Genomic DNA, 23223 nt, shown 5'->3' on the forward strand with positions numbered 1-23223 from the left:
GGTTCCCTACCCTCAGTGCTCCACGGGGGAGGACACAGGGAGGTCCTGTGGTTTGGCCCTGGGCGCCAGCACTGCTAAGCTGTGGGGGTGCAGTCTGTGCTCTGCCCACAGCATCCCCTACAGGGAGGGCCCTGCAGGAGCTTGGAGCCTTGCTGGCTGCCCCGAGGAACTGGTCCAGGCCAGCTCTGTGTGAGGGAAAGGGCGGGCAGCGCTGGTCCTTGCCCCACCCTCAGCATGACCTTTCAAGGGCTGCTTTTCTGCTGGGGATGGGGGGGGGGGGACCATGGGGGCCCTCCCAGGCCTCTGCACCTCCGGGTGCTCCTTGTTCCCTCTCCTGCCCTTCCCCTGCCCCCCACTCCTTGAGGTGCAGGACAGGCTCTCTTCCTTTGGAGAGCCTCCCCAGACACCTCCCGTGGCACCCAGAGACGTCCCCCCCCCCCGCACCCCCACGACACCATCATGTTGTTGACACCTTCCCTTTCCTCAGTGCTCCACACCTTCCCGCTCACTGCCCCCTCGAGAATCTGAAGAGCTGTGGATTCCTAACTCCAGAAAAATGAGCCTTTCCACACCTGGCCTGTTGTGTGTGTGTCTGACCGGTGACCTCTGGGATCCCGTCCCTGGACCCAGGCTGAAAGTGTCCCCCCACCCCCACCCTGGGTCTCTGAGCACTAGGTGCCCTCGTTCTGTTCTTTTTCCTCCCCAGGACCTGATGTGCCGTCCGTAGCACAAGGGAGCCAGTCAATATTTGTTAACCGATAATCTGCTGGAGGCGTTGTCTGCCGCCTCCTTTGAACACAGCCCGTGTCCCGGCTGTGCTTGTGGCAAGAGTAGCGGGAGGCTTGGCTTGGGGCCAGCCCCGCACCCTCGTCTGCCCCATGCAGGGCGCCAGCCACCATCCTGGGGCCGGGCCGGTGACGGGGGCCTGGGTGGTGGGGCCGGCCCCGCCTCTGCTGAGGAGCGGGCCCTCTTCTCTGAGGCGGGGACACCTCGCTGGCCCCCCGGCCTGTGTCTGCACCGGCCTCCGTTGGACTCCAGGCCTGCGCCTGGTCCGCCCGAGAGCCGCCGCGCCCTTGCTCTCGGTCCCCTGAGCACCGCCCCCTTTGTGGTCACAGGGGCCTTCTTCTCCCTGCGAGTCCCGCTCCAAACCTGGAGTCAGTCGTCTGACTCCTCCTTGTCCCCCAGAGCATTCAGGCACCCTCTTGTTCTGTCACAGCGCCACTGGCCTAGTTCCGGCCCTTATCTGCAGGCCTTATCCCCAGCTTCCTTACTGTTCCCTGGCACTTTGTCCTCCCTGCGCACAAGCCTCTAGGGAGCACCTGCCCCGCAGGAGAGCAGTGACTCTCTGCTCTCGGATGTCGTCCCCACCCTCCCTGCTGGACGCTCCGAGGCGGATTCCAGTGCCGTGCTGAATGCCGAATCAGATCGGTCCCCCTGCGCAGAAGGGCAGACACATCTTCTGACGTCTCGGTGAAGCAGACGTTGTTGCACAGCTTGTCTGCTCTCAGGATTGATGAAAGTGAAAGCTTATCATGACCTGTCAGATGCAGGCAGTCTGGGCCCGCGGCCCTGCGGTTTCTCCACAGCCCTGCCCTTCCTGCCCTGGCCCCATTCTCCCTGCCCTTCAGGGGCTGCGGCCATGTCCACCCAGGCTGCAGGCTCTTCTCCTTCCTCCCTGGCCATTCCGCTCTTGTAGCAGTGCCGTGACACAAGTGTGATAGTGTCTGTTTTCATAGAAGAGGAAACCGAGGCCAGACAGGTTGAGTAACTTGCCCAAGGTCACACAGCAGGCTGAAATGGAGCTGGGCTTTGCCAGGCAGGGTCCGGCCCAGAGTCTGTGAGCTACACGCGGTACCTGCTGTAGGTGGGTTCTGGCTCGTGGGTACAGACTGGCAGGGCAGGTACCTGCCCTCGAGGGACTCCCCACCTGCTGAGCAGAGTGCACATACAGGCCAGGTAGTCCCTGCAGCAAACTGAGTGCTGGGAACCCCAAGTTGGGGGTCCTGTTGGGATCATTGCTTGCCCGGGAGACTCAGAACCTCCCTCCCACCCTTTCCTCTGTTTCTGGGCAGTCGAGAACTGTGCAGTGTCTGTGCCCAGGTGTGGTGGCATTCAGCCCTGGGTTTATCACTGCATCTTCAGGGTGAGTCAGACACTGGGTGCCTGCCCTGCCCCCTACGTGCCCTTGGAGCACAGTGCCCGTCCTAGCCGCACCCGACAGGAAGTCTCTCCACCCGACGTGGGGCTGCTCTGGTTCTGAGGATGGGCAACAGGGTGAGATTGTGAAACCTGCCAGGTTTGCAGTCCCTTCCTGTCCCCCTCGCCCCCTTCCTGTGCCTATCTCGCCTTGACTTTTCCCCACCCTGGGCCCAAATCAACCAGAAAGGCTCAAGGTGGGGCCAGTTTCCCCTCTTCTCAGGGGACTAGGTTTGGGGCCTTCTTCTTTCTTGATAGTTGACCAGAAGGGCCATTTCCATGAACAGCTCCCCAGGCATACCCAGAGCTAATGAGGAGTGTTTGCCTGGGCAATGGAAAGGGTTTCTGTACCTGGGAGTTTCTGTCGGGTCCGCGGGTCTGCAGCTGCTTCAGTTACGGGCTAGTGGTAGGGAACCTAGACCAGAGATTGGAGTGTCTCTATTAACCCTTTCCTGCCTCCTTCTTTCTCTTCTGGAAGGAAGAACCCTAGGCAGCAGCTCCTCTTGGGATGAGGGAGGGGCTTGTTCGTTTTCCCCTCCGCCCGAGAGCTCCTCCTTCAGCACCATTGCCCCCATGGCAGTTCCCAACCCTCATTAACTCTTAGCCAGCAGCAGGCTGGGACAGGTCCATGCTGGGAGTGGACCGTCTCACCTGGCCTCTGGTCTTCCCATCTTCTCCCACGACTCCCCTTCCAGGCAGCCACAGTGCCCTTTGAGAGTATTGGCCTTGGCTGGGCTAAGCCTCCCCACAGCCCTGGAGGAAGGCCTTGTCAGCCCCCTCCAGCCTTGACCTCCCCCAGTCCTGGCTAAGCAGCCATGGGGGGGGGGGGCTGCAGGTCTGGACAGTGCCTTTACTCTGCTCTCATGGCTTTACCAGGCAGTTACCATCCTTCAGCTGCTTGGTAATCTCCTGTTGGACATTTAGAGCCGAGGTTAAGGGTTACCTCCTTCTCTGACAACACCTATCCCTTGCCAGTTCCCCAGGCGTACAAAACACGTGATAAAGTCCTCCTTACCACTCATGGCACAGAGTTACATTTTCTGAGTCTGTTCCTTTAAGTAGATTTGAGATCCTTGAGGACAGCGTTCTTGTTTCCTTTATTTTTGTGCCCAGGGTAGACCCAGCACGCAAAGGGGAGCGGAGTTACGAGGGAAGAGGGACCCCAGTCTTTGCCTGGATGGGGAGGGCAGCAGGAGGAGAGGCAGCAACTTCCCCCCACCATCTGCATTTCTGATGGTTGATTGAGTTTCTAATGGGGTTCAGGCAGGAAATATGGATTGATGTACTCCCCCCCTTCCCTGCAGGGGTACTCAGCTAATGAGGGCTTCTTCTGGGAAGGGGTTGAGGAGCAAACACATTGTTAAAACACCAAGTCTGGAATGTCCCCAAATTGATAAACCTCCAGCTGGTCTAATATTTTATTATTTTTCTAAGTAAGCTCTACACCCAACGTGGGGCTTGAACTCATGGCCCCGAGAGTAAGAGTTGCTGCTCTACTGACTGAGCTGGCCAGGAGCCCCTCTAGCTGATCTAACAGAGAAAAAGACAGAGGTGTCGATGTCAATGGCTATCATTACAGATCCTACAGACATTAAAGGGATAATAAGAGACTATCATAAGCGGTCTTATGCTAATACATCTAGTAACTTAGGTGAAATGGATACTCCTTGAAAGATACGAATTAATGAGACTGACTCAGGAAGAAATAGAAAATCTATAGAGCCTCCTATCTAAAATCTCACAAAGAAAACTTTGGGCCAGGATGGCTTCACTGAAGTCTTATCATAGATTTAAGGAAGAAGTAATACCAATCTTGCACAACCCTTATTTTATTTGTAAAAAATTTGGTTTCTGGCAAAAGGATTTCAAACAGTATGAAACGGCTCAGTCGGTCTCTGTTTTGGGCTGGGCTGTTCTGAGGCCCCTTAAGTCTTGCATCAGAGACCCCTTTCCCCTGCAGGCTATGGGAGGCATTTCCAGGAACAGGCAAGAGGACCCCAGTCCAGGATGTGGCTTTCCTGCCCTCGGCCACCACTGTTTCCAGGAGTTTGGCTCTCCTGGAGTTGGTGGAGAGAGTAGTTAAGTTGTCAAAACAGTTGATGAAGGTTGTCTAGTCCAGGCCAGGAGGGGCTCCAGGAGATGCCCCCAGACTTGAGGAAGACATGATAGACTTGAGGGAGGCCTGGATATGAACAGGAATGACCACATGCCTGGGCCTAGAGGAGTGACTCGTATATTGTCTGGGAACCTCAGAAGGCTGCCTGGAGGAAGTGGCCTTTGAGCTGACCTCCCGAATTGGCCAGAGGGTGGGTTTTCTTCGGGGCTGTGAGAATGGGCATATCAGGATTTGAGAGACAGCGGCTGTGGTGTCAGGGTATTCTGGACGGGACGAGTGCAAGTGGGCTGCAGGGCCGAGTGCTGAGGCCTCATGAGGCTGCCCCTCAAAGAGAATGGATGTTGTCCTGAGCGGCTTGGGAGCCAAGGAGAGCTTTGAGCAGAGGCGCCGCGTGGTATGAGGTGGGCATGTGGGATGCGGATGGTAAAGCGGAGGGAAACTTAGGGGAGGTGGAAGAGGAAAAGCAGGGAGTGCAGCAGGAAGCTGTGTTCTTGGGGGCAGAGGGGCAGCCGACTGGCAGGCTGGCAGGCAAGCCTGGGAGCCAGCTGTGGGCTGAGCGGCAGTGGGCACCTGTGGAGGCGGCCTGGGAGGGGCAAGGGCCGGAGAACAGGGACTGGGAAGGAGGGAGAGAGGTGGGAGATTTGGGGAAGGGTGGTGGGGGAAGGGGTTAAGCAGTGAGATTTCACAGTCTCAGGGTGGGTGTGGTGTCTCCTAATTCCCTAGGATGCTGTGCCCCTCGGGCCCTGCCTGCCCTCCGAGGGTGTGCCCCAGGGCCTGGCCCCGGACTCAGGCTGGCTGCGGCCGGCCTGAGCCAGCTCTGAGCCAGCCCTGAACCATCGGGGAGCAGGGGAGAGGTGGCTGGGCTCAGAGCTGTTTTAGAAACTGAGTGCCACTCTCCATACACTCTCTCTCATCTCTCTCCTTGGTGAGAACACAGGGCAGGGGTCAGAAGGGCCTTGATCCACACCTGCAGCCACCACGGACAGGCTCTGTGGCCTCAGGCAAATCTTTTCTCTTTCCCTCATGGCCACTTGCCAGGCTCCCTGTGGCTTGAACTGAGGACCTCGGAGACAGCCCTGGGGGCCTTCAGTTCTGGGGACCCTTTGAGTCTCTTAGGCTGGGGTGGGCCATGAGGGTGGTCTCCACCTCCTGCCGCCATCCCAGGTAACGAGTGTCCTGCCTTGGGACCGAGGCCAGGGTCACCCAGGAGCTGTTTCCCCCCTCACGAATGCTCACTGTCCAGTCTGAGTTGCTGTTGAGCGTGGAGACTGGAGCGCACCTCGTCCTTGCATTTCTGTGGCCTGTTTATGTGTTACCTGGCTCCTGCCCCACACTCATCTCTTGACGGTTCCTGAGCACCTGCTCTCACACAGCAGCCCAGGCTGGGGTCCTCCTTAACCTCAGGCCGTGGGCAGAGGTAACGGTGCCTCCCACCCACCAGACTGCTGGGCACTCTTTAAAATGTCACAGAGATAGTTGCGTGTTTTCTCTTTTATTAATGAATAACCAGCCTGTGCCAAGGCACTCCAGTGTCTCTGGGACTCCAGGACAGCGGTGGCTGCCGAGAAGGGGCATGGTGTTTGCGAAGGACTGGTTCCCAGAGGCCGGTCCTGTCGTCTCCACCCTCCTCTGCCAGCTGGTCCGGGTTAACAGAGCCCCATGGAAAGATGCCTGCCTGTGCAGTTGCCCACCAGCCCCCACTGGGGAAAGCTGAGCCTTTTTCTGCCCTTCCACCTCTGTCCTTACTCACCAAGGGGAGGCCGGCCATCAGGGAGTCTGCTGGGTGGCAGTTGGAAGCAGCTTTTTTTTTTTTTTTTTTTTTTTGACCGGGTTTATGGCTTGCTTAATCCACTGGCATTTCGTCAGGGAGAGGGGTACATGTGTCTGTTGGGCCTCCGTGGAAGGTCGTACCCAGACCCCCACAGCCCTGTGGGCCACATAAAGAACCCTAGCTTGTTTCTCATTTGAGAATTTGTGCTCTGTCCTCTCTTCCCTCTTTCGCCATCACCAAGGGAAAGCCTCTCTTCCCCAGGGTTGCTTGTCCAGCGAGGTGGCTAGGATCTTAGGGAAGGTCCTTCTGCCAACAGCTCCGCCAGCCTTTCCGCTGGCTACTAGTGCCTTAGGACACTGGTCAGAGCCCTCTGTGACTGGCCCCCTGCCTTGATAACTTGACCAGCATTCACCTTCACCAGGCCTGCTACTCCAGCCACCTGGGTGTTCTGCAGACCACACCCACCCTTGCTCATGCTGCGCCCTGCTCCACGAAGGCCTTTCCTACACCTGTAGCCCCCACATTCTGTCCATCCCTCCCCTCCCCACCCCACCCCACCCCACAGAACCGTGTTTACCTCTCTCATGTGGCTTGTCACCCGTTCCTGCTGCTTCATCCCTGAGACTAGGCTGCCCTGGGTTGAAAGAGCAAGGGCTTATCGTGATCCTTTCACATCATAAAAGACCAGAAGCCTCTAGCCTGGTTTGGGTCTCCTTCCCTGTAAGTGTGAGGCCAAGGAATGGTGGGGTCTGGTTGTTCTCAGGTCTCCATCATGATCACTGTTAGGAAGGGAAGCAAATGCCACTCTCGGGGAGGCAGCCGTCAGTGGCATAAACTTCGAGGAGAGTTAGTACGCATAGCTGTTTTACTTAAAATTTATGTGTCAGCTCTAGCTCTTTCCTTTTCAAAATTTTTTATTTAAATTCAATTTCGTTAACATATACTGTATTATTAGTTGCAGGCGTAGAATTTAGTGATTCATCAGTTGCCTATGACACCCAGTGCTCAGTACATCACGTGCCCTCCTTACTGCCCATCACCCGGTTATCCCATCCCCCACCCACCTCCCCTCCAGCAACCCTCAGTTTGTTTTCTAGAGTTAAGAGTCTCTTATGGGGGGCACCTGGGTGGCTCAGTCATTAAGTGTCTGCCTTCGGCTCAGGTCATGATGCCAGCACTCTGGGATCGAGCCCCGCATCGGGCTCCCTGCTCCGCTGGGAGCCTGCTTCTTCCTCTCCCACTCCCCCTGCTTGTGTTCCCTCTCTCGCTGCCTCTCTCTCTGTCAAATAAATAAAAAAAATATTAAAAAAAAAAGTCTCTTATGGTTTGTCTCCCTCTCTGATTTTATCTTACTTTATTTCTTCTTCTCCTACGTTCATCTGTTTTATTTCTTAAATTCCATGTAGGAGTGAAATCATATGGTATTTGTCTGTCTCTGATTGACTTATTTCTCTTAGTGTAGTACTGTCTAGTTCCATCCACGTCTTTGCAAATGACAAGATTTTTTTTCTTTTCTTTTCTTTCCTTCCTTCCTTTTTTTTTTTTTTTGTAATCTCTGTACCCAACATGAGGCTCAAACTCAGAACCCTGAGATCAAGAGTTGTATGCTCCTCCAACCAAGCCTGCCAGGCGCCGCTCTAGCTCTTTCTGACGTCACAGCAGCCTCCCTGTGGCAGCCCAGAACACTGCTCCAGCGAGATGGTCGAAGGCACATCGCTGCCAGTACTGAAGTGCACAGACACCCTGCCGGTCCTGGCAGGCACGGAGACCCTGGAGAGCCTCAGCATGTGCACTGAGAACACGGTCACACATCTGAGCACAGGCATGGGCTCTGCATGTCCGTCTGTCCCCGGGGCCAGTCCGATCTTCCAGAGTCAGGGAGAGTGCCCAGGAGGACACTTGCTTCTGCTGCTGGAAGCAGCGTGGTGGTATCCTCTATTGCGGCCCCTGGTGTCCCTGGAGAACGAGTATGTGCTGCACCAGGCTGGAGACGTGCAAGCAGATGGGGGCAGGAGGAAGACAAAAAAAGAAAAAAAGAAAGAAGCAGATTTAGAAGAAATTCTTCCCATAGAAACTTCAAACTAGTTCCCCTCCTCCATGCCCTGAATACATGGCAGGAGTCTTATCCTAAGCCTGGTTCTAGTTGGAGTTACACTGCTCCTGAAGGTGAGCAAGTAGGTGTTTCTGGAGAGGCCCCTGGCCTGGAGGCGGGGTCAGGAGGCCCAAGCTTTTGCCCCACCCTGGTCTCTGGTGACTGCCCTTCCCCGCTCAGCAGGTGGCTCCATCCAGACCCACGAAGGGGTCACTGACCAGCTACATGTCTCCACTGGAACCTCCTAGCTCCTCCTGTCACCGTGGGCCTGGCCTGGGCTGGGGTTGCCGGTGTTAAGTTCTGTGGGCGTGTGGGGGGCGAGTGGAAGGCTGGGCAGTGAGGCTCCGGTATTGTGCGCCACTCGGAGGCTGTGACGCCAAGCTGCTGCTCCTTGCCAGGGTGAGTGGCTCCCAAGGTGTCCCGTTCTTCCCCGGCTCCCCGGGCGTCAAGGACTGGAAGTAGGAGTGTCCATCCGAGCAAGTGGTTTTCTCCCTTCCTTTGCAGGACAAGGAAGATGGGGAGCCCAAGACCAAGCAGCTCAGAGAAGGGGAAGAGGAAGGCGAGAAGCACAGGTGAGGCCCGTGTGCAGCTCTGCGTCATCCCACCGCTGTGTTGACAGTCTCTACCCCGTGCCTTCCCCCTCACCCCATGGCTGCCTTGTTCAGACCTGAAAAGCTTGCCCTCTCCCCATTCGGAGTCTCCTTTGCTCCCTTTCCCCCACTGGCTGGCCGGCTTTTACTCAGCCCCCCGCCGTTTTTTCCTGACCCTCATTAAGGCTTAGCCCTCTTCTCCAAACCACTTGCATGGCATGTTTCCACAGCACCTGCAAAATCAGGTCCAAACCATGCCTGGCGCGTTGGCTCTGCTGGGGCCGCCTGGCCTCATCCAGCCCCTGCTGGTTCCCTGAACCCCTCTGGCCCTTCAGCGTCTCTTGACGGCGTCCTCTGTGTGTGCTGCTGTCTCGGCCTGGATCCCTCGTGCTCTCTTTTTCCTCTCCTCTCCACCTCCCACATGTCGGTCTTCACGTAGAGCTCGGCCCGGAGGCCTCAGCTGCTTCCTCCCTGTGTGCGCTCCGCGGCCCCTCTCCGGAGGCCGTGGAGAGTGTTTCTCTTTGCCAGATCCTGTCATCTGGTCAGGTCAGCCTCGGTTTCCCAAACACGGTGCTCTTCCTGTGATTGCGGGCACACGGACTGCCCTCCGACACTTCTCGAGGGCTGGCACCTCCACACGGCGTGGGTGCTGCTTTGCATCAAAAATACCTGGCAAAGTTTGCAAGTCCAAAGTGTGGGGTGGGCAGGAGCTGTGTGGGAAGAACCTTCCTGTCTGCCTAGCACTTCGTGCCAGAGTTCCGGGGTCCCGTGCCCTCCCTCCCACACCCAGCCTTGAACTTGGGCCTCAAGGGCAGCTGGGAACCTGTGCTGGGATCAGACTTGGTTTCTGAATGGACAGGTCTCCTTGATGTCCTCCGTCCTGAGCAGTTTCCTTCAGGCCCAGGGCTGGAAGGCGTCTGCTCACATGGGGTAGTGGGTCTTGATGTCCGAAGAAAACTTCCCCGGGCGGGCTGTGCTTTGAGGGGGTACAACAGGAGGGGGAGACCCTCCCCAGAGGAAGAGCGGGACTTCCTGATGCCACAGCCTTGTGTTAACTTTACCAGTGTGAGTGGAACCTCCCCGGGTACAGGCCCCTCATTGGGAGCTGATCTCAAACGGTATGGGGCCTTTTCAAGTCCACAGGGTACGCGTGTGTGTGCCCCTCTGTGACTTGACAGTTTACAGAGTGGGTTCCTGCTGTCCACACAGGCAGCCCTGTAGGGTCCTTGCCACCTCACTTGTCATCAAAGATGGGAATGGCTCTGTGCTGAGAGGTGGGTGGTGCTGGGACCCCCGCCACCCCAGTGCTGGGCTCTGTGCTTTCTTGTTGGGTCTGGCCCCCTCCACCAGCACCTCAGGGGGCCCTCACTGGTGGCAGAGATGAAGGCCAGCGCCTTGCTCTTTTGCCAAGTGACCCGACTTGCGTGGTTTGGGGGTGCATACCTGCACAGTTTCCCCTGTTCTGTGGGACCTGCTGAGGGAACCTTTGGTTTTCTTCTGGTTTGTTCTTACTTAGGTTCTCAGTCGGTCGCTGGCTAGAGCCTTGGGTCCTGATTTCTGGGCTGCCTTCGCTTTGCTGGGAGGGCCCTGCTCTCATCCCCCTCTTCCTTGATGAGAAAGAGAAGGGTCATTGGTGAGCAGGTGGGCGGGTCATACAGGAGAACACTTGATTGTTGAGCTGTGTGTTTGACTCTAAACGTGGTTCGATGGAGGAAAGCGCAGGCTTCAGAATTGAGAACAGACAGGGGAGGAACGTTTATATCAAATTCAGAGGCCCACACGATGATGGACGTGTTACTCGCTTCACAAGTCCTGACTCGGTTGTCTGATGTGGCCTGGGAGGCGGCAGTGGACAAAACACTGTCCTTGCCCTCGCGGGACGGACGCTCTCTAGAGGGAGACAGACTGGACAGAAAAGCAGGCGTGTGGGAAGAAGTCCATGAAGTGGAAGCTCCAGAAATGGGACCGTGCTCGGGGACGTGCGCCCGCTCCCGCCCTCAGATTAGCTGCTGGGAAGCCGGCAGGAAGCAGGATTAGGGAAAGGCTTTCACTGGCAGCAATATAGGATTTCTTTAACAGAAAAGGGGGGTTGGGGAGGAACAAACCTGTCTCAAAAACGGCAGAGTGTTGCTTTTGTTGCTTCTGGAGGAAGTGAGCACAAGTGTTGTGTTATTCTCTGAATGTTTCTGTGTCCCTGCGAGATTTCATCACGAAAACAGTGTGAAAAAGAAAGCGAGGGGTGCAGGGCCCCAGGTTCCTACGCGGGAGCTCTGGCTAAAAGAGCCCCCGTTCACCTTCTAGGCCTTAACGAGTCATTTGTGGTGAAGCCCGAGACCCCCTCTGAAATCCCCTGCTGAGCCCGTGGGACATGTGGGGGTGGGGGTGGGGGTGGGGGAGGTGGGAGGCGGGAGGCCTGCTCGGACCAGCCCAGGGACCAAATGTGGGACACTGAATTGAGTTCTGCTTCAGCTCATCCTGTTCTTCCACTTTTCTCACCCCGCCTCCTTCAAGGCAGGGTGTGTGGGGGACAGGTGTGGCCCCAGACTCAGGAGCTTGGCCTCTGTGGCGGTCCCTCTGCTGCTCAGTCACTGCCTTGGTTGTCAGGAAGCCCTGCCTCAGCTAGGCGTGGGGTTGTGCCTGAATTTGTAGCCCCCGCAGGAAAAGGGGACTCTCGTGACTTGAATAGGCTTAGAGCAAACGGGCTGCCTGGGTTATTCGAGAAGGCAGGGCCAGAGCCTCAGTCCCTGTACCAAGTGGCCAGACCCCTGTGGGTTTAACCCCAGACTGCAGGGTCTAGGGCTTGGCCATGGGCTTTCCAGGAAGAGCCCGAGGCAGCAGAATCTGTGTCTGTCCTAGGCAAGAGGGGACCTTTCTCCTCATCTGTACCCAAGTCTGGAAAGGGGCTCCCAGCATGATGCTTACGGCTTGGGAGCAGACTCCATGGAGCCCCTAGACCACAGAGCCTGCCATGGCCCCCTTTGCCAGTGGGGAGAAAGGGGCAGCCCTCCAGCTCCACTGAGGTGGGGGGCGGGCAGGGATGACCTCTGAGGCCAGTTACCAGTGAGCATCTTCGCTTCCATGGCTCCTGGGAGGTAAGAACAGTCTGCTTCGGTCCAGGCCAACCCATACCGAGCCCAGGTGCCAGGTGGGCACCCCCGTGGGCACCAGCCCTTCTGAAGTGTCCTGAGAGGGATGCAGGGCCCACTCTGGGCTGCCTTCAGCCAGGGGCAGCAGGGCAAGGCCTTATGGAGAGCATTCCTATTGAGTTGGGTCTGGAATCTTAGTGGGTAGGATTTGGGCAGAGAAGGCCCAGAAGTGTGAACCAGCAGGGTGAAAGATGAGTGGGGTGACCTCTTGTTGGGGAGGCATGGACAGACACCCTCTGACCTGTGGCTTGGAAACCCCAGCCTGGGCTTCGTATGGGTCACTGGAGGAGGGAGGGAGATTGAATGTGGTGGCCTGTAGGCGCTGCACAGGCTTGTGGAGGCAGCCCGTGTCTCTGGTTGGTGATGAACTTCCCAGATGAACTTCCCAAAAGTTCATCGTGCACTTTTGTTTACAGAGACAGGACTGAGCAAAATAAGAAAAGTTGAGACGGTTCTCAGTGGGATGGGTTGGGCCCCAAAATCGTAGAAACCAGGCAGTGGACCCCAAAACTGTAGAAACCAGGCAGATGGAGAGAGCTTGGGACTTGGAAGCTGCTCCGGGTTTGAGGCCAGGCCTGCCGGTTTTTAGCCTTCTGGCCCAGGCAAGTCACGTTGCCTCAGTGAGCCTCACCCGAGTATCTGCAACAAAGATGGAGAGAAAAATAGCAGTTGCTTCCCTGATGAGCACAGCAAATACCATTGCTTTTTATCTGGCTAGTGCTGGGCTCCGGGCAGAAAGAAGACACTTTTAGGCCCTCCTGGGAGAGCGGAAGGACCCCAGGCACATGTGGAGAGGGCAGAACTCTCACATAGGCTGTGCTCACTTTACAAGTGGGGCAGTCGTTGGGGACACAACACGGTGGGTGGACGAGCAAAAAGTAAGCACGTGTGGCCAAGAAATGACTCGTTAGGAACCTTTCTAGGACCTTCTCTCCTCGGTACAGATCCTTCTCAGCAAAGCTGTTGAGTGGTATCGTTTTGCAGATGCAGTGTGGGGCCAGGGCTGGTGGTGGAGGAAACAGGAAAACCCGGCAGGATTGGGGGCAGACACCCTGCGACCTCGCCCCTCCCCAGCCATGCTGGAGAATCACCCATCTTCCTCTCTGCCCGTGCTCCCGCCCATTTACTTGAGGACACATCTCAGAATCTTGGCCGTTCCAGTTCCTTTTTGCTTCTTCTTATAAACTTTAGAATCGGCTTGTTAAGATCTCTAAAAATGCTTGCTGGGATTTTGATTGGAATTGCGTGGAATCAGTAGATCCAGACTCCTTCTTAAAATGTGTAGGACCTTCTCCAGGATGAATCCTGCCCTGTCCCCATACAACCAGATCCCCACTGGGGTGGGGAGTCAGTCCCTTGAAGGTGGACCAGCCCAAGCTAGGCCCTGTGGGAAGGAAAGACGTGTTTGCCTTCCCAGAAGGGCGCTGCTTGTCATCTGGGCTGGGTCCGCCCTCTCCCAGCCACCCCTCCCTCTGGCTACCTCTGAGGGGGCATCCGTGACCCCTAACACAGCCCCTTGCTTCCAGCCTCAGTAAGATATGACCCGGCAGCCCTGGAAAGCTGGCCCACAGAGAGGGGGATTTCTGCCAGCTGCTTTTGTGTTTTTTTTAAGCCCTCAGTCACTTCCTCCTGATGGCAAGTCAGCTGATAGAGACACCACGGAGGGGTGTCTGGGGCAGGGTTTGTGGCTGACAGTCACGGCCACCCCGGCAGGTGGGAGCAGAGGGGAGGTGCTGCACACCCTAGCGGGCATGGGGCAGGGGAGCGTGTCTTGTTAAGTGCTTGAACAAGCGAGCCTCAAACCCTCAGCCCCCACAACCACCACCTCCCTCTGGCTCTGGATCAGGGTGTGCACCCAGCTGGAGCAGTCACCATGCAGGGACAGTGGCCCACTCTGGAGTGGGCATCACAGACTGCTGCCGAAGAAACTGGGCCACTAGCCCTCATTCTTCAGGATGGAGAACCAGTTCTCCAACTGTGTGTGGAGAGAGGTCCCACCCCAGCTGAGGCCCCGCCCAGGCCCCGCCCGGTGCCCAAACCCTGCAGGCTGGCAAATGCCAGGCCTTCTCTGGTCTGCGAGTTGGGTCCCCAGGACGGTGTCTGTGTACCAGCATGTGCTCACATATCCATGACGTCAGCTGATCCCGCTCCCGCGGTGACCACAGGGCGGCTCTCGCCCGCTCCGCCTGAGCCACCTCCCTGCGCTCCAAGCCCAGGGCTCTCCCGTCCGTTGCCGTGGGATCAGCTGTGGCTCCGGGGGCTCGTGCTGAGACGACCTGCGGCCACCCTGTTTTTCCTGACCCCATTGCTCAGGAAGAGGCCCTGAAACGTGGGAGAGTGAAGCAGGAGAGGACTGGTTTAAGGAGGCAGTGTCCACTGTGTGAGCAAGCCAGGTGCTTCCCTTCTGTGCAGGGGAAAGCAGAGAGGATGGCTGGTCCTTTCTGCCTGGAAGGAAGTCCGGATCTTGTAGGTCCTGATGGGCAGTGCCCTTCCCATGAAATCCCCCTCCCTGTTCCGGGAGTAGGTGTGGTCCAACCCCGAGGTGAGGAAGCTGCGCTTCCTGCAGGTGAGGCGACTTGTCCAAGATCTCCCAACCGAGAGGAAGGAGACCAGCCCCGGGGCTCCTCCGCAGTCCCTCTGCCTGCGAGCTCCCGAGGCAGGCCCCGCCTGGGTCTCTTCCGCCACCTTCACCCTTAGCTCCGCACCCAGGTGCAGAGGCGCCCGGGCCTTTGGCTGTGCAGGCTCCTGTCCCCCCACCCCCATCTGGCCCCAGACAGTCAGTGGGGCCAGTTCAGATCTCGTGTGCCCTTTGGGATTCAGCTTGGCTGCCCACCTTTCTCTCTTAAAATTTGAATTGATACTTACCAAAGTACTTAAATCACAGATTCTTTTCGGTTATGGAAAATTTAGAAAATACAGCCTAACGTGTCTGAGCATACTCTGCTGCTCATGGCCTTTTTCACACACTGTGTCCCAGTCATCTTTTGATAAATACACTAATACAAAGTTCTCATGGCTGCTTAATATTTCTTTGGGGGTATTACTCATTGTTTCTTTTTCAGTCCTTGATTTTCGGTACATCAGCTGTTTCTAGTACTTCAGGTGCCCATCAGCTGTGCGTTTTCAGGTGGGCTGGGTGCAGAGCCCAGCCTGGAAGTCTAGGGAATGTGGGCTGGGCCCTGCGGAGTCTTAGGTGGCAGTGGGTGCAGACCACACGAGCCAGATGTGACAGCAGCTCAAGCTGGGCAGGGGGCTAACTTAACTGGAGATGGGTCCTGGGCGTGGCCTAGACCCGCTGCTGGCTGTTCTGAGCCATCAGGGTTTGGGCACCTGGTGCTCTTGGCAGGCCTTGGGGCTGGACACAGTGGGGCGAATGTGGGTGGGACTTCCACATGGGTCTCACCCCCAGCCAACTCTGGTACTTCTGGGCTCCCTGTTTTTAAGGCAAGGCATGACTGCCTTTCTATCCTAGATTTCTAAAGCCCCTTCTTCCTCTAACACCTGTGCCCCCCTGTGAGATCAGGGGCTGAGGAAGGGCCTGGAGGCTGGGAAGCTGGGAGAATGGGACCTGGGTGGGGGAGGAGGAGTTTCAAGAATGGCGCTGTAGGCCAGACTCCTAGAGTGGGAGGATGAGGGAATGCCCGGCATGACTTTTTCCCCCTCAAGGAACACCGAGGGCCCAGAGCACCGGCTGATCTACCTGCAGCCCTGGGCAGGACTCGGGGGCGTGCTGTCAGGTGGCCTGTCCTCTTCACTATGACTCCAGGTTCCTGGGGGGCTTGGCGAGGGGAGTTGGGTCTGCCTCAAGGCCAGAGACCTGGGTTGGGATTCTGGCTCTGACTTTTGCCTCACTCTGGGGCTCTTGGGCACATCCGTACGTCTCTGTGGACGATCTTCCCCATCTGGGAGATGTCAGTCACCACCTCACGTTGAAGGGCAGTCGCGAGAGGCTGCGTAGGGAGGGTGTTCCTGTTGAGAAGGAAGCATTAGCGCATTCATCTTGGCCTGCGCTCCCACCCCTCTCCCCAAAGCCCTTGGAGGAGGCGTCGGCCAGGGGTCGCTTGGCAGGTTTTGTCCGTGGGGTATGGCCCTGTCCAGCACGTGGTCCATTCCTGTGCCACATTTTCTCTGTCAGTAGGACAGGAGGCCTGGGGTGGGTTGGCAGGGTGGAGGCGGAGCAGGCCGGATAGGAGGGGAGGGAGCTTTGCCCTATATCTGTAACTGTCCCCGTAGTGTGGCCAGCGTTGCCCTTTGGGAGGACAGCCGGAGTACAGTCTTCTGCCCGTGAGTGGGGAAGCCACGGGGCTCTTTCAAAGTTTCCTTCGCTATTAAGCCAACCGTCAGGTACCCCGACTTAAACTGTTGAGCAGCTGCGGAGCAAACAATCACCGTAGCCCTCCTGTTTGCAGTGCTGGTGTTCCATACCGATCTTGTACTTTACTTCTAGTGAAATTTCCAGGCGTCCTGATGACACTGTCCTGAGCTGGACCATCCCCCTGCTCGCCTCGTGGCCATCGTCTGGACAGGTGTTCATCTTCTGGAGGGGTGCTCGCAGCCCTCTCTGGGGGACTCCGCCAGAAGAGAGCCCAGAAGCATTTCTGTGTGGAACGTTTTGTTTGACCCTGTTTTGGTACTATTTCTATGGTATAATTTCCCCAGACCAGGCTTGTCGGGTCATGGGGTTTGAACGGATTAGAGAATCTGTCTTGAAGGAAGTGACCACCAGCCTCCAGAGCACTTGTGAGCACTATTTGCGACAATTGCCTGTCACCTTGTTTTCACAGGCCTCTGGGGTCTGGCCTCTGGCAGCCACAAACAAGGTCTTGTTTACTTTGGAAACACGGGGGTGAGTGTGCATGTGCAGAGCCCAAAGCACACAGAAGGTTGTTGGGGATGTGTGCGTGTCCCTGGAAAGGCCCCGTGGCTCCGGATGTGCAAACTGAAAGCTGTCTATGCTCAGAGCTGCTGTCTTCAGCCAGGGCTGGCCTCCAGGACCTCCCAGGCCTGTCCTGGGCTTGGCCTGCCCTGTGCTCAGTTACTGGGAGGAGAGCTTCAAGACCCCCTCTCTGTGGTCCTGGAGGAGCCTGTGTTGACAGAAGGGACCGAGGTAGCCAGGTGGGATGGGCCCGGTTCTTAGGGAACAGGCCGGGTGGGACTGCCCCATGCTGGCCTCTCTCCAGGGGCCCAGGGCAGGGGCTGAGCGCTAAGGGGTGAGAGGAGGGGCTTGTGTCCCTGAGGGTGAGGCTGGGAGCACGGATGAGGCCAGGGCTAGGAACCCTCCATGAGTAGCAGGCTTTCTCTGAAGCCCGTTTGCCGTGAAGGGGTTGGACCAGATCATCCGGAAACTTCCTTTCACTTGGACATTCTAGAACTCTACTCTTGGGGAGAGTTTCCTATTTTACAGAGAATACCAGCTTTCTCCTCCTCCTTCCCCTGAGGGGCACGTGTAGAAGGTGATTTCCCCAGGATCTCCCTGGCCAGCCCACACCCTGGGTCCCCGCAGCTGGCCTTGAGGGAGACCTGGCAGCGGTCACCAAACCCGCTCAGGCACTTGCTAGGTCTCCTCAGCTACCTGGGGAGGGAGTGGAGGAGAGGAGATGGAAAAAGACTTCGCCCCAGTTTCAGGAGACTCAGTAGGATGTGAACGTGGGCCTCCCTCTGCTGCTTTGCTACAAAGACAACAGAAGGCCCTTAGGAGTTGGCTGGCCTGGCCCGGCCACATTCCTGCCCTCTGTGAATCCCCTGGGCACAGATTCTTTGCTTTCGGGATTGTCTTCCCAAGGATTGAAAGGCCCAGAGAGCCCCAGGCTGCCCACCATGTGCCCTCTCTGAGTTCCTCTGTGCCAACAAGTGTGAGTTGGCAGCGGAGTGCTGTGGCTGGCTCTCCAGGAGCTCGTGAGGCAGGGTGCGGGACAGCCACAAAGGGGCCACGTGCATGGGGTGTGAGGGCCACTGCAGAGAGGGGAGAGGGCCCTGTAGGGCCAAGGGGAGGCACAGGAGAGGAGTAGTCAGCTGTGTCTTGGGGTGGATGGTGACCTTTGGGCGGCCCACAGTGCCATCTTGCTGAGCGAGCTCTGGAAGCCCAAGGGGCAGGAAAATGTGTAGCAGACCAGGCCGGCAGTGACCCCCAGGGGACATTTGATTGGAAAGCAGGCTCTGGGGACCAGTGAAGAATGAGGTCAGGACTGTGTGAAGAGGCTGAGTCTTGTTTAGGGGACACCAGGGACCCTGGATCAGAGGGTGAAAAAGTGGGGGTACCCAGGTGGCCTCTGTGTCTGCTCCTGCTCCGTGGGAGAGATAGCAGGCTTAGCTGAGAAGAGGCTGCCCACGTGGAGGGGACTGGGGGTGGCCCAGCGCATTTGCGCCTGGCTGGCTCATGGTAGAGCATCGGACTCTCGATCTCAGGGTCATGAGTTCAAGCCCCAGGTTGGACATGGAGCCTACTTTAAAAAAGAAAGAAAGAAAGAAAAAGGAATACCATACCATTTCTCATGCAGCCGGGTGCCCCTGATGCTGCATTTCAAGTCCCAGAAGTCATGATGAGTATTTTGTAGTCAGCGTTCTTTTAGATTTCCCTGCATAGTCACTCTGTCTGATGCATTTCATTCCTTCTGCAATTCAGTGCTCCCACCTGAGATCATTTTCCTTCAGTCAAATGCACTCCCCTTAGCATTTCTTAAGATTCCCTGTCGACCAATTTTGCCAACTTTTCTTTTTCTGGCCAAGTTTTTCTTTGAAGGCTATTTTTTTCTTTGAAGATTTATTTATTTATTTGAGAGAGAGCATGCGAGCGCCAGGGATGGGAGGTGGGCAGAGGGAGAGAGAGAACCCCAAGTAGACTTCCCACTGAGTGCAGAGCCCGACATGGGGCTCGATCCCATGACCCTGAGCTCATGACTTCAGCTGAAATCAAGAGTCAGCTGAGCCACTCAGGCGGCCCTCTTTGAAGGCTGTTTTACGTCGATTTATCATTCCGGTGTGGCGTTCTAATTAGTTTTGGCGTTGCCCCTTTATCACCCTGTTGTCTTAGGGTTTCCATTGTCTCTGTCAAGTAAGTCAGCTGTCCGTTTTAGGTTTTCCTTTGAGGGTCACGTGTCTTTATCTAATTCGAGAGCTTCCGTCTTCGCTGTTGAGTAGTTTGATAGTGACTCGCCTAAGTGCGCTCTTCTTTGGAGCTCCTAGCGTTTCTTTAATCTGTGTGTGCCTTGGCTTGATGTTTTCTACTTATTTTGTGAAATTTTCAGTTATTATCTCTTTAAATATTGCCCCTGGGACTCTCAGTACATGTTATGTTCGCTCTTTCCACCATGTCCCACAGGTGTCTCTTGTTCTTTCTCGTATTTCCCAACATTTTTTCCTCTGTGCTTTGGTCTGGATATGTTCTGACTTATCTTGTGGTTCACTAATCCTCCCTTTAGTTGTTCAAAACTGCTGTTGAACCCATTTATTGAGCTCTTTTCACTCTGGTTATATTTTCAGTTGTAGAATTCCCATTTGGTTAATTTTTACACTTCTCAGTTTCTCTACTGCAGTTCTCCATCGTGCGACACGCCTTCCTGAACTTCCCTTAATTTCATTTGTCTTATATTTTATTTCTTTTTCTTTTTTTAAGATTTTATTTATTTATTGGACGGTGAGAGAGACAGCCAGCGAGAAAGGGAACACAAGCAGGGGGAGTGGGAGAGGAAGAAGCAGGCTCCTAGCGGAGGAGCCCGATGTGGGGCTCAATCCCAGAACGCCGGGATCACGCCCTGAGCTGAAGGCAGACGCTTAACGGCTGAGCCACCCAGGCGCCCCTGTATTTTATTTCTAATCATCTTAATGTCTGGATCTCCTTTGAGTGTATTTCTGTCTTTATTTTTTTTTCTCATGGCTTTGGTAGAATCCTGGATATTGTGTATGAAAAGTCCTAGGGATTATTTGGGGTTCTTAATCATTTGTTTCCTTCCGGAGAAAATGTATTCCAGCGTCTGGCAAGCGGTTAAGCTATGGGTGCCTTCACCCACCCTCTCAGGACTGAGGAAGAGGCTTCCTTCCTCGGACTGATGCAGACTTCTGTCTCTTCAGCCCCGTGGGTTGGCAGAAAGCTTGCTTGGGGTCTCCGCTTTTCAGCCTCTTCATGTAAGTCGATGCTTTAAGGGAGAAGAGGCGCCCAGGGCTAGGCTCACCTGTCGCAGTGCCCCTCCCTCTATGATCTCAGCCTTTCCAGCCCTGGTTGCCTTGGTACTTCTCCAAGGCTAACAAAGAGATTTTTTAAAATGCATCTGTTGTCAGGGTTTTTTTAAAAGTTGTTTGCAAAAGCAGGGGGTTCAACCTTAGTCCCACGTTGGAAAGACCAGGCCCCCGAGCAGAACCCAGTGCCCCCGTGACCTGCCCCGGAGAGTCGTGTCCTGTGTCGGTCGTAAGCGTGGGGGAGACCCAGTTAATTGGGCATTAGTGAGAGGCAATCTCTTCATTAGATCTCACAGGGAGGGCTTGGACCTAGCTTGACACAGCTGGACAGACCCTCCTTGTTTACAGATGTGGGAACTGAGGCCCTGAATGGGACTGGGACCCACGTGTTCGTGACTGCTGGACCCGTGCTCAGCTCCAGGGGGAGCAGGGGACAGTGGGCAGCAGGGCTGCTGCAGGGGATGGGGGCGTTGTGTACCCCCGGCCAGTGCTGCTCTTTCCTGTTGCACTGGCCTCTCCCTGTCCCCCTGCCATGTCCTCGCCGTTCCAGCGTCTTCTGAAGCCTGGGCAGCAAGGGGACCGGGGGCGTGGGCACTCGTTGCTGTTGTGGCCAGCCCTGGGTACTGTTCCCAGCGGCCTCCCCTCCTGCAGATTTCTCGCAAAACCCTGGAGCTGGTTTCTGAGAGTGATAGGGTTTTTTTTTCTCACTAATCCCTGCAGTTTTCTGCCCACACCCAGTTTCTCTTCCGCTTTTCTCCCCACCCTGTTGTGAACGAAAGTCAGCGGACCAAATCATGCGCTGCTTTCTCTCCCAGTGCCTCAGTGGCATTTACAGGCAGGCCTGAGGGAGGCATCAGAGGGTAGAGGACAGAGTGGGTGTCCCTGCTACTTAGAGGAAGCGGCCTGTGGGAGCGGGCAGCAGGCTTCCCGCACACAGGCCTTGCCGGCACTGCCCCCAGGCCTCGTGGCCCTGGCAGAGAAGGGGGCTGGTGGAGCTGGTGAATTAGGGGACGATTGGCATCAGAGAGCTCCCAGATTCAGACCACTAACACTTGCTAGGTGCGTGGCCACAGACACCTGCTGCCTCAGCTCTAGAAAAGCTGGCCGCCCAGCGGCTGGGCACTTGAGCAGCGTTTTTGCCTGGCACAGACAGGGTTCTGTAGGTGACGGACTGTGGCAGCCCTCCTGCTGGGAAAATGTGCCCTCTCCTGGAGGCCCGGGACTTCTGAGGGGCCAGCACAGCTTGAGGGGTTCACAAGAGGTAGTGAAGAAGGAGGACCCACATCCCAGGCTCCCCTGGCTTCTGCTTTCCCAAGGCCGAAATGGTCTGTCCCTGTGTCTCTGGCCTTTATAAAGCAGCAGCCCCCAGGAACTGTCTCTGCCACTTTGTGGGGTTATCCAGGGCCCCTCCTCCTGCGGGCAAGCTTCTGGGTGTGTGGGGGTTGGGGTTGAAGAGCTGCTGAGCAAGGGAGACCCCAGCAAATGCTTTTTGTGGCCAGCCCTGCCCGAGGAGACTGCCCAGGCCCCCTGTGTGATCCTGGTCCCGCTTCACAGAGCTCTTGGGATTGGCATGGTAGCATTTTAAAGAGCTCTTGCAGCCGCGGGGCGGGACTCTTCTCCTGGCTGGGGCGGTGGGCCTGTCCTTCACCTTTGCCAGCTGCTCCTAGCACACGCACAACCTTGCCACCAAGAGTTGAGGTCTGCTCCAGCCGCTCCTGGCCACAAAGGCTGAGAAGGAGGCCAGGCTTGGAGAACTAATGGGTGACCACGGGTTTTCTCCTTCAGGAGAAACTCAGCCCAGGAGCTCTGGCCCTGACTCCAGGTCAGCCGCTGCAAACCCTGCTGTGGGGCCTTATGACAGTGGTGCAGTCCCTTGGACCCTCAGGTCCCCTAACTGTCAAGTGGAGCTCCTCTGGGAGAGACGGCCAGTGCATGCTCCCCAGGCCTCCCTGGCCCCAGTTCTGGGCGGGAGCTGACAGCTCAGCCGGGGCCTTGGCAGAACGGTCCGCCCCGCTGCCACCTGGCAGGTGACGGGCTGAGGCTCGCAGAGGGGTCCTGTCCCAATGAGTCTTCTGTTCCTGCGCTTTCCCTCTTCACCAGGCTGTCTCCAGAGAGACGGGAGGGAAGTCGAGGAGCCGCACCCCAGCTTGTGTGGCTTCCTCACGCTGTGACCCGCCAGTGCATGAGGTGAACGAGGCGGCCGCTCTCTCAGCTCCATCTCTGCTTATCTGCTCTCCTAGGGAACTCAGGCTGCGGAACTATGTCCCCGAGGACGAGGACCTGAAGAGGAGGAGGGTGCCGCAGGCCAAGCCCGTCGCGGGTAGGTGGGCCGCAGCGCTCCATCTGTGCTCCCAGGCACCGCCCGATGCCCCCACCTCGGCAGGTGTCGCGCTGTCTTGGGGAAGAACCGGCAGCGCCAGGGCTGGAAGTTGGGCCTCTGGGACCCTCCGGCACCATCTCAAAGCCGTGCAGCAGTAACCCGTGTTGAGTGACAGCAGAGGGGCGGTCAGGGCACCCAAAGGCCTTCCAAGGACCTTCGAGGGAAGAGGCCACATCCCTTGGGAGGACCTCTCTGGGCTGAGGAGTGGGAGTGGCGCTGGGGCGCTGGGGCCCCGGGACAGCAGGGGCAGGGGAAGGGCGGGGAGGGTCCTGTGGGCACTTGGGGGTCTGAGTGAGACCCTGAGGAGCGGACTATTCAGGCGCTCAGAGAGCCGTGGGCAGGCAGACGCCGGCCGGGCACAGAGGATGGGAGAGGCATGTGGCCTGGCGAGGGCCCCGGGGCTGTGCATCTCGTGGTGTGGGGAGCGGCTTAGCCCCTGGGAGCTTCTGGAGACGCTCCTCACTGGAGATACAGAGCACTTCTTTCTTTTTTTTTTTTTTTTTTTTTTTTAAGATTTTATTTATTTATTTGACAGAGAGAGAGGCAGCAAGAGAGGGAACACAAGCAGGGGGAGTGGGAGAGGGAGAAGCAGGCCTCCGACTGAGCAGGGAGCCTGATGCAGGGCTCGATTCCAGGACCCTGGGATCATGCATGACCTGAGCCGAAAGCAGACGCTTAACGACTGAGCCCCAGGTGCCCCGACCCAGAGCACTTCTTACCCCAGAGAGCCCTGGCCCTGTTTTTAGCCTTTGTTTTTGTT

General features: G+C 56.8%; 1 protein-coding gene across 2 annotated transcripts in view; it reads left to right on the forward strand.

Moving 5' to 3' along the window:
• CCDC12 (coiled-coil domain containing 12) overlaps positions 1-23223 on the forward strand; it is a 56237-nt gene that overhangs the window by 25012 nt on the left and 8002 nt on the right. For both annotated transcript variants that reach the window (XR_015726686.1, XM_045778860.2), the window contains exons 2-3: positions 8680-8747; positions 22324-22403. Coding sequence is in view for 1 of the 2 variants with exons in the window: in XM_045778860.2 (XP_045634816.1) it covers positions 8680-8747; positions 22324-22403 (148 nt within the window). In the remaining variant the exon portion in view is untranslated. The remainder of the gene's footprint in view (positions 1-8679; positions 8748-22323; positions 22404-23223) is intronic.

The sequence above is a fragment of the Ursus americanus genome, chromosome 14, assembly GCF_024610735.1.
Source record: "Ursus americanus isolate L20-20 chromosome 14, mUrsAme1.1.p, whole genome shotgun sequence".
NCBI classification, from domain to species: domain Eukaryota; kingdom Metazoa; phylum Chordata; class Mammalia; order Carnivora; family Ursidae; genus Ursus; species Ursus americanus.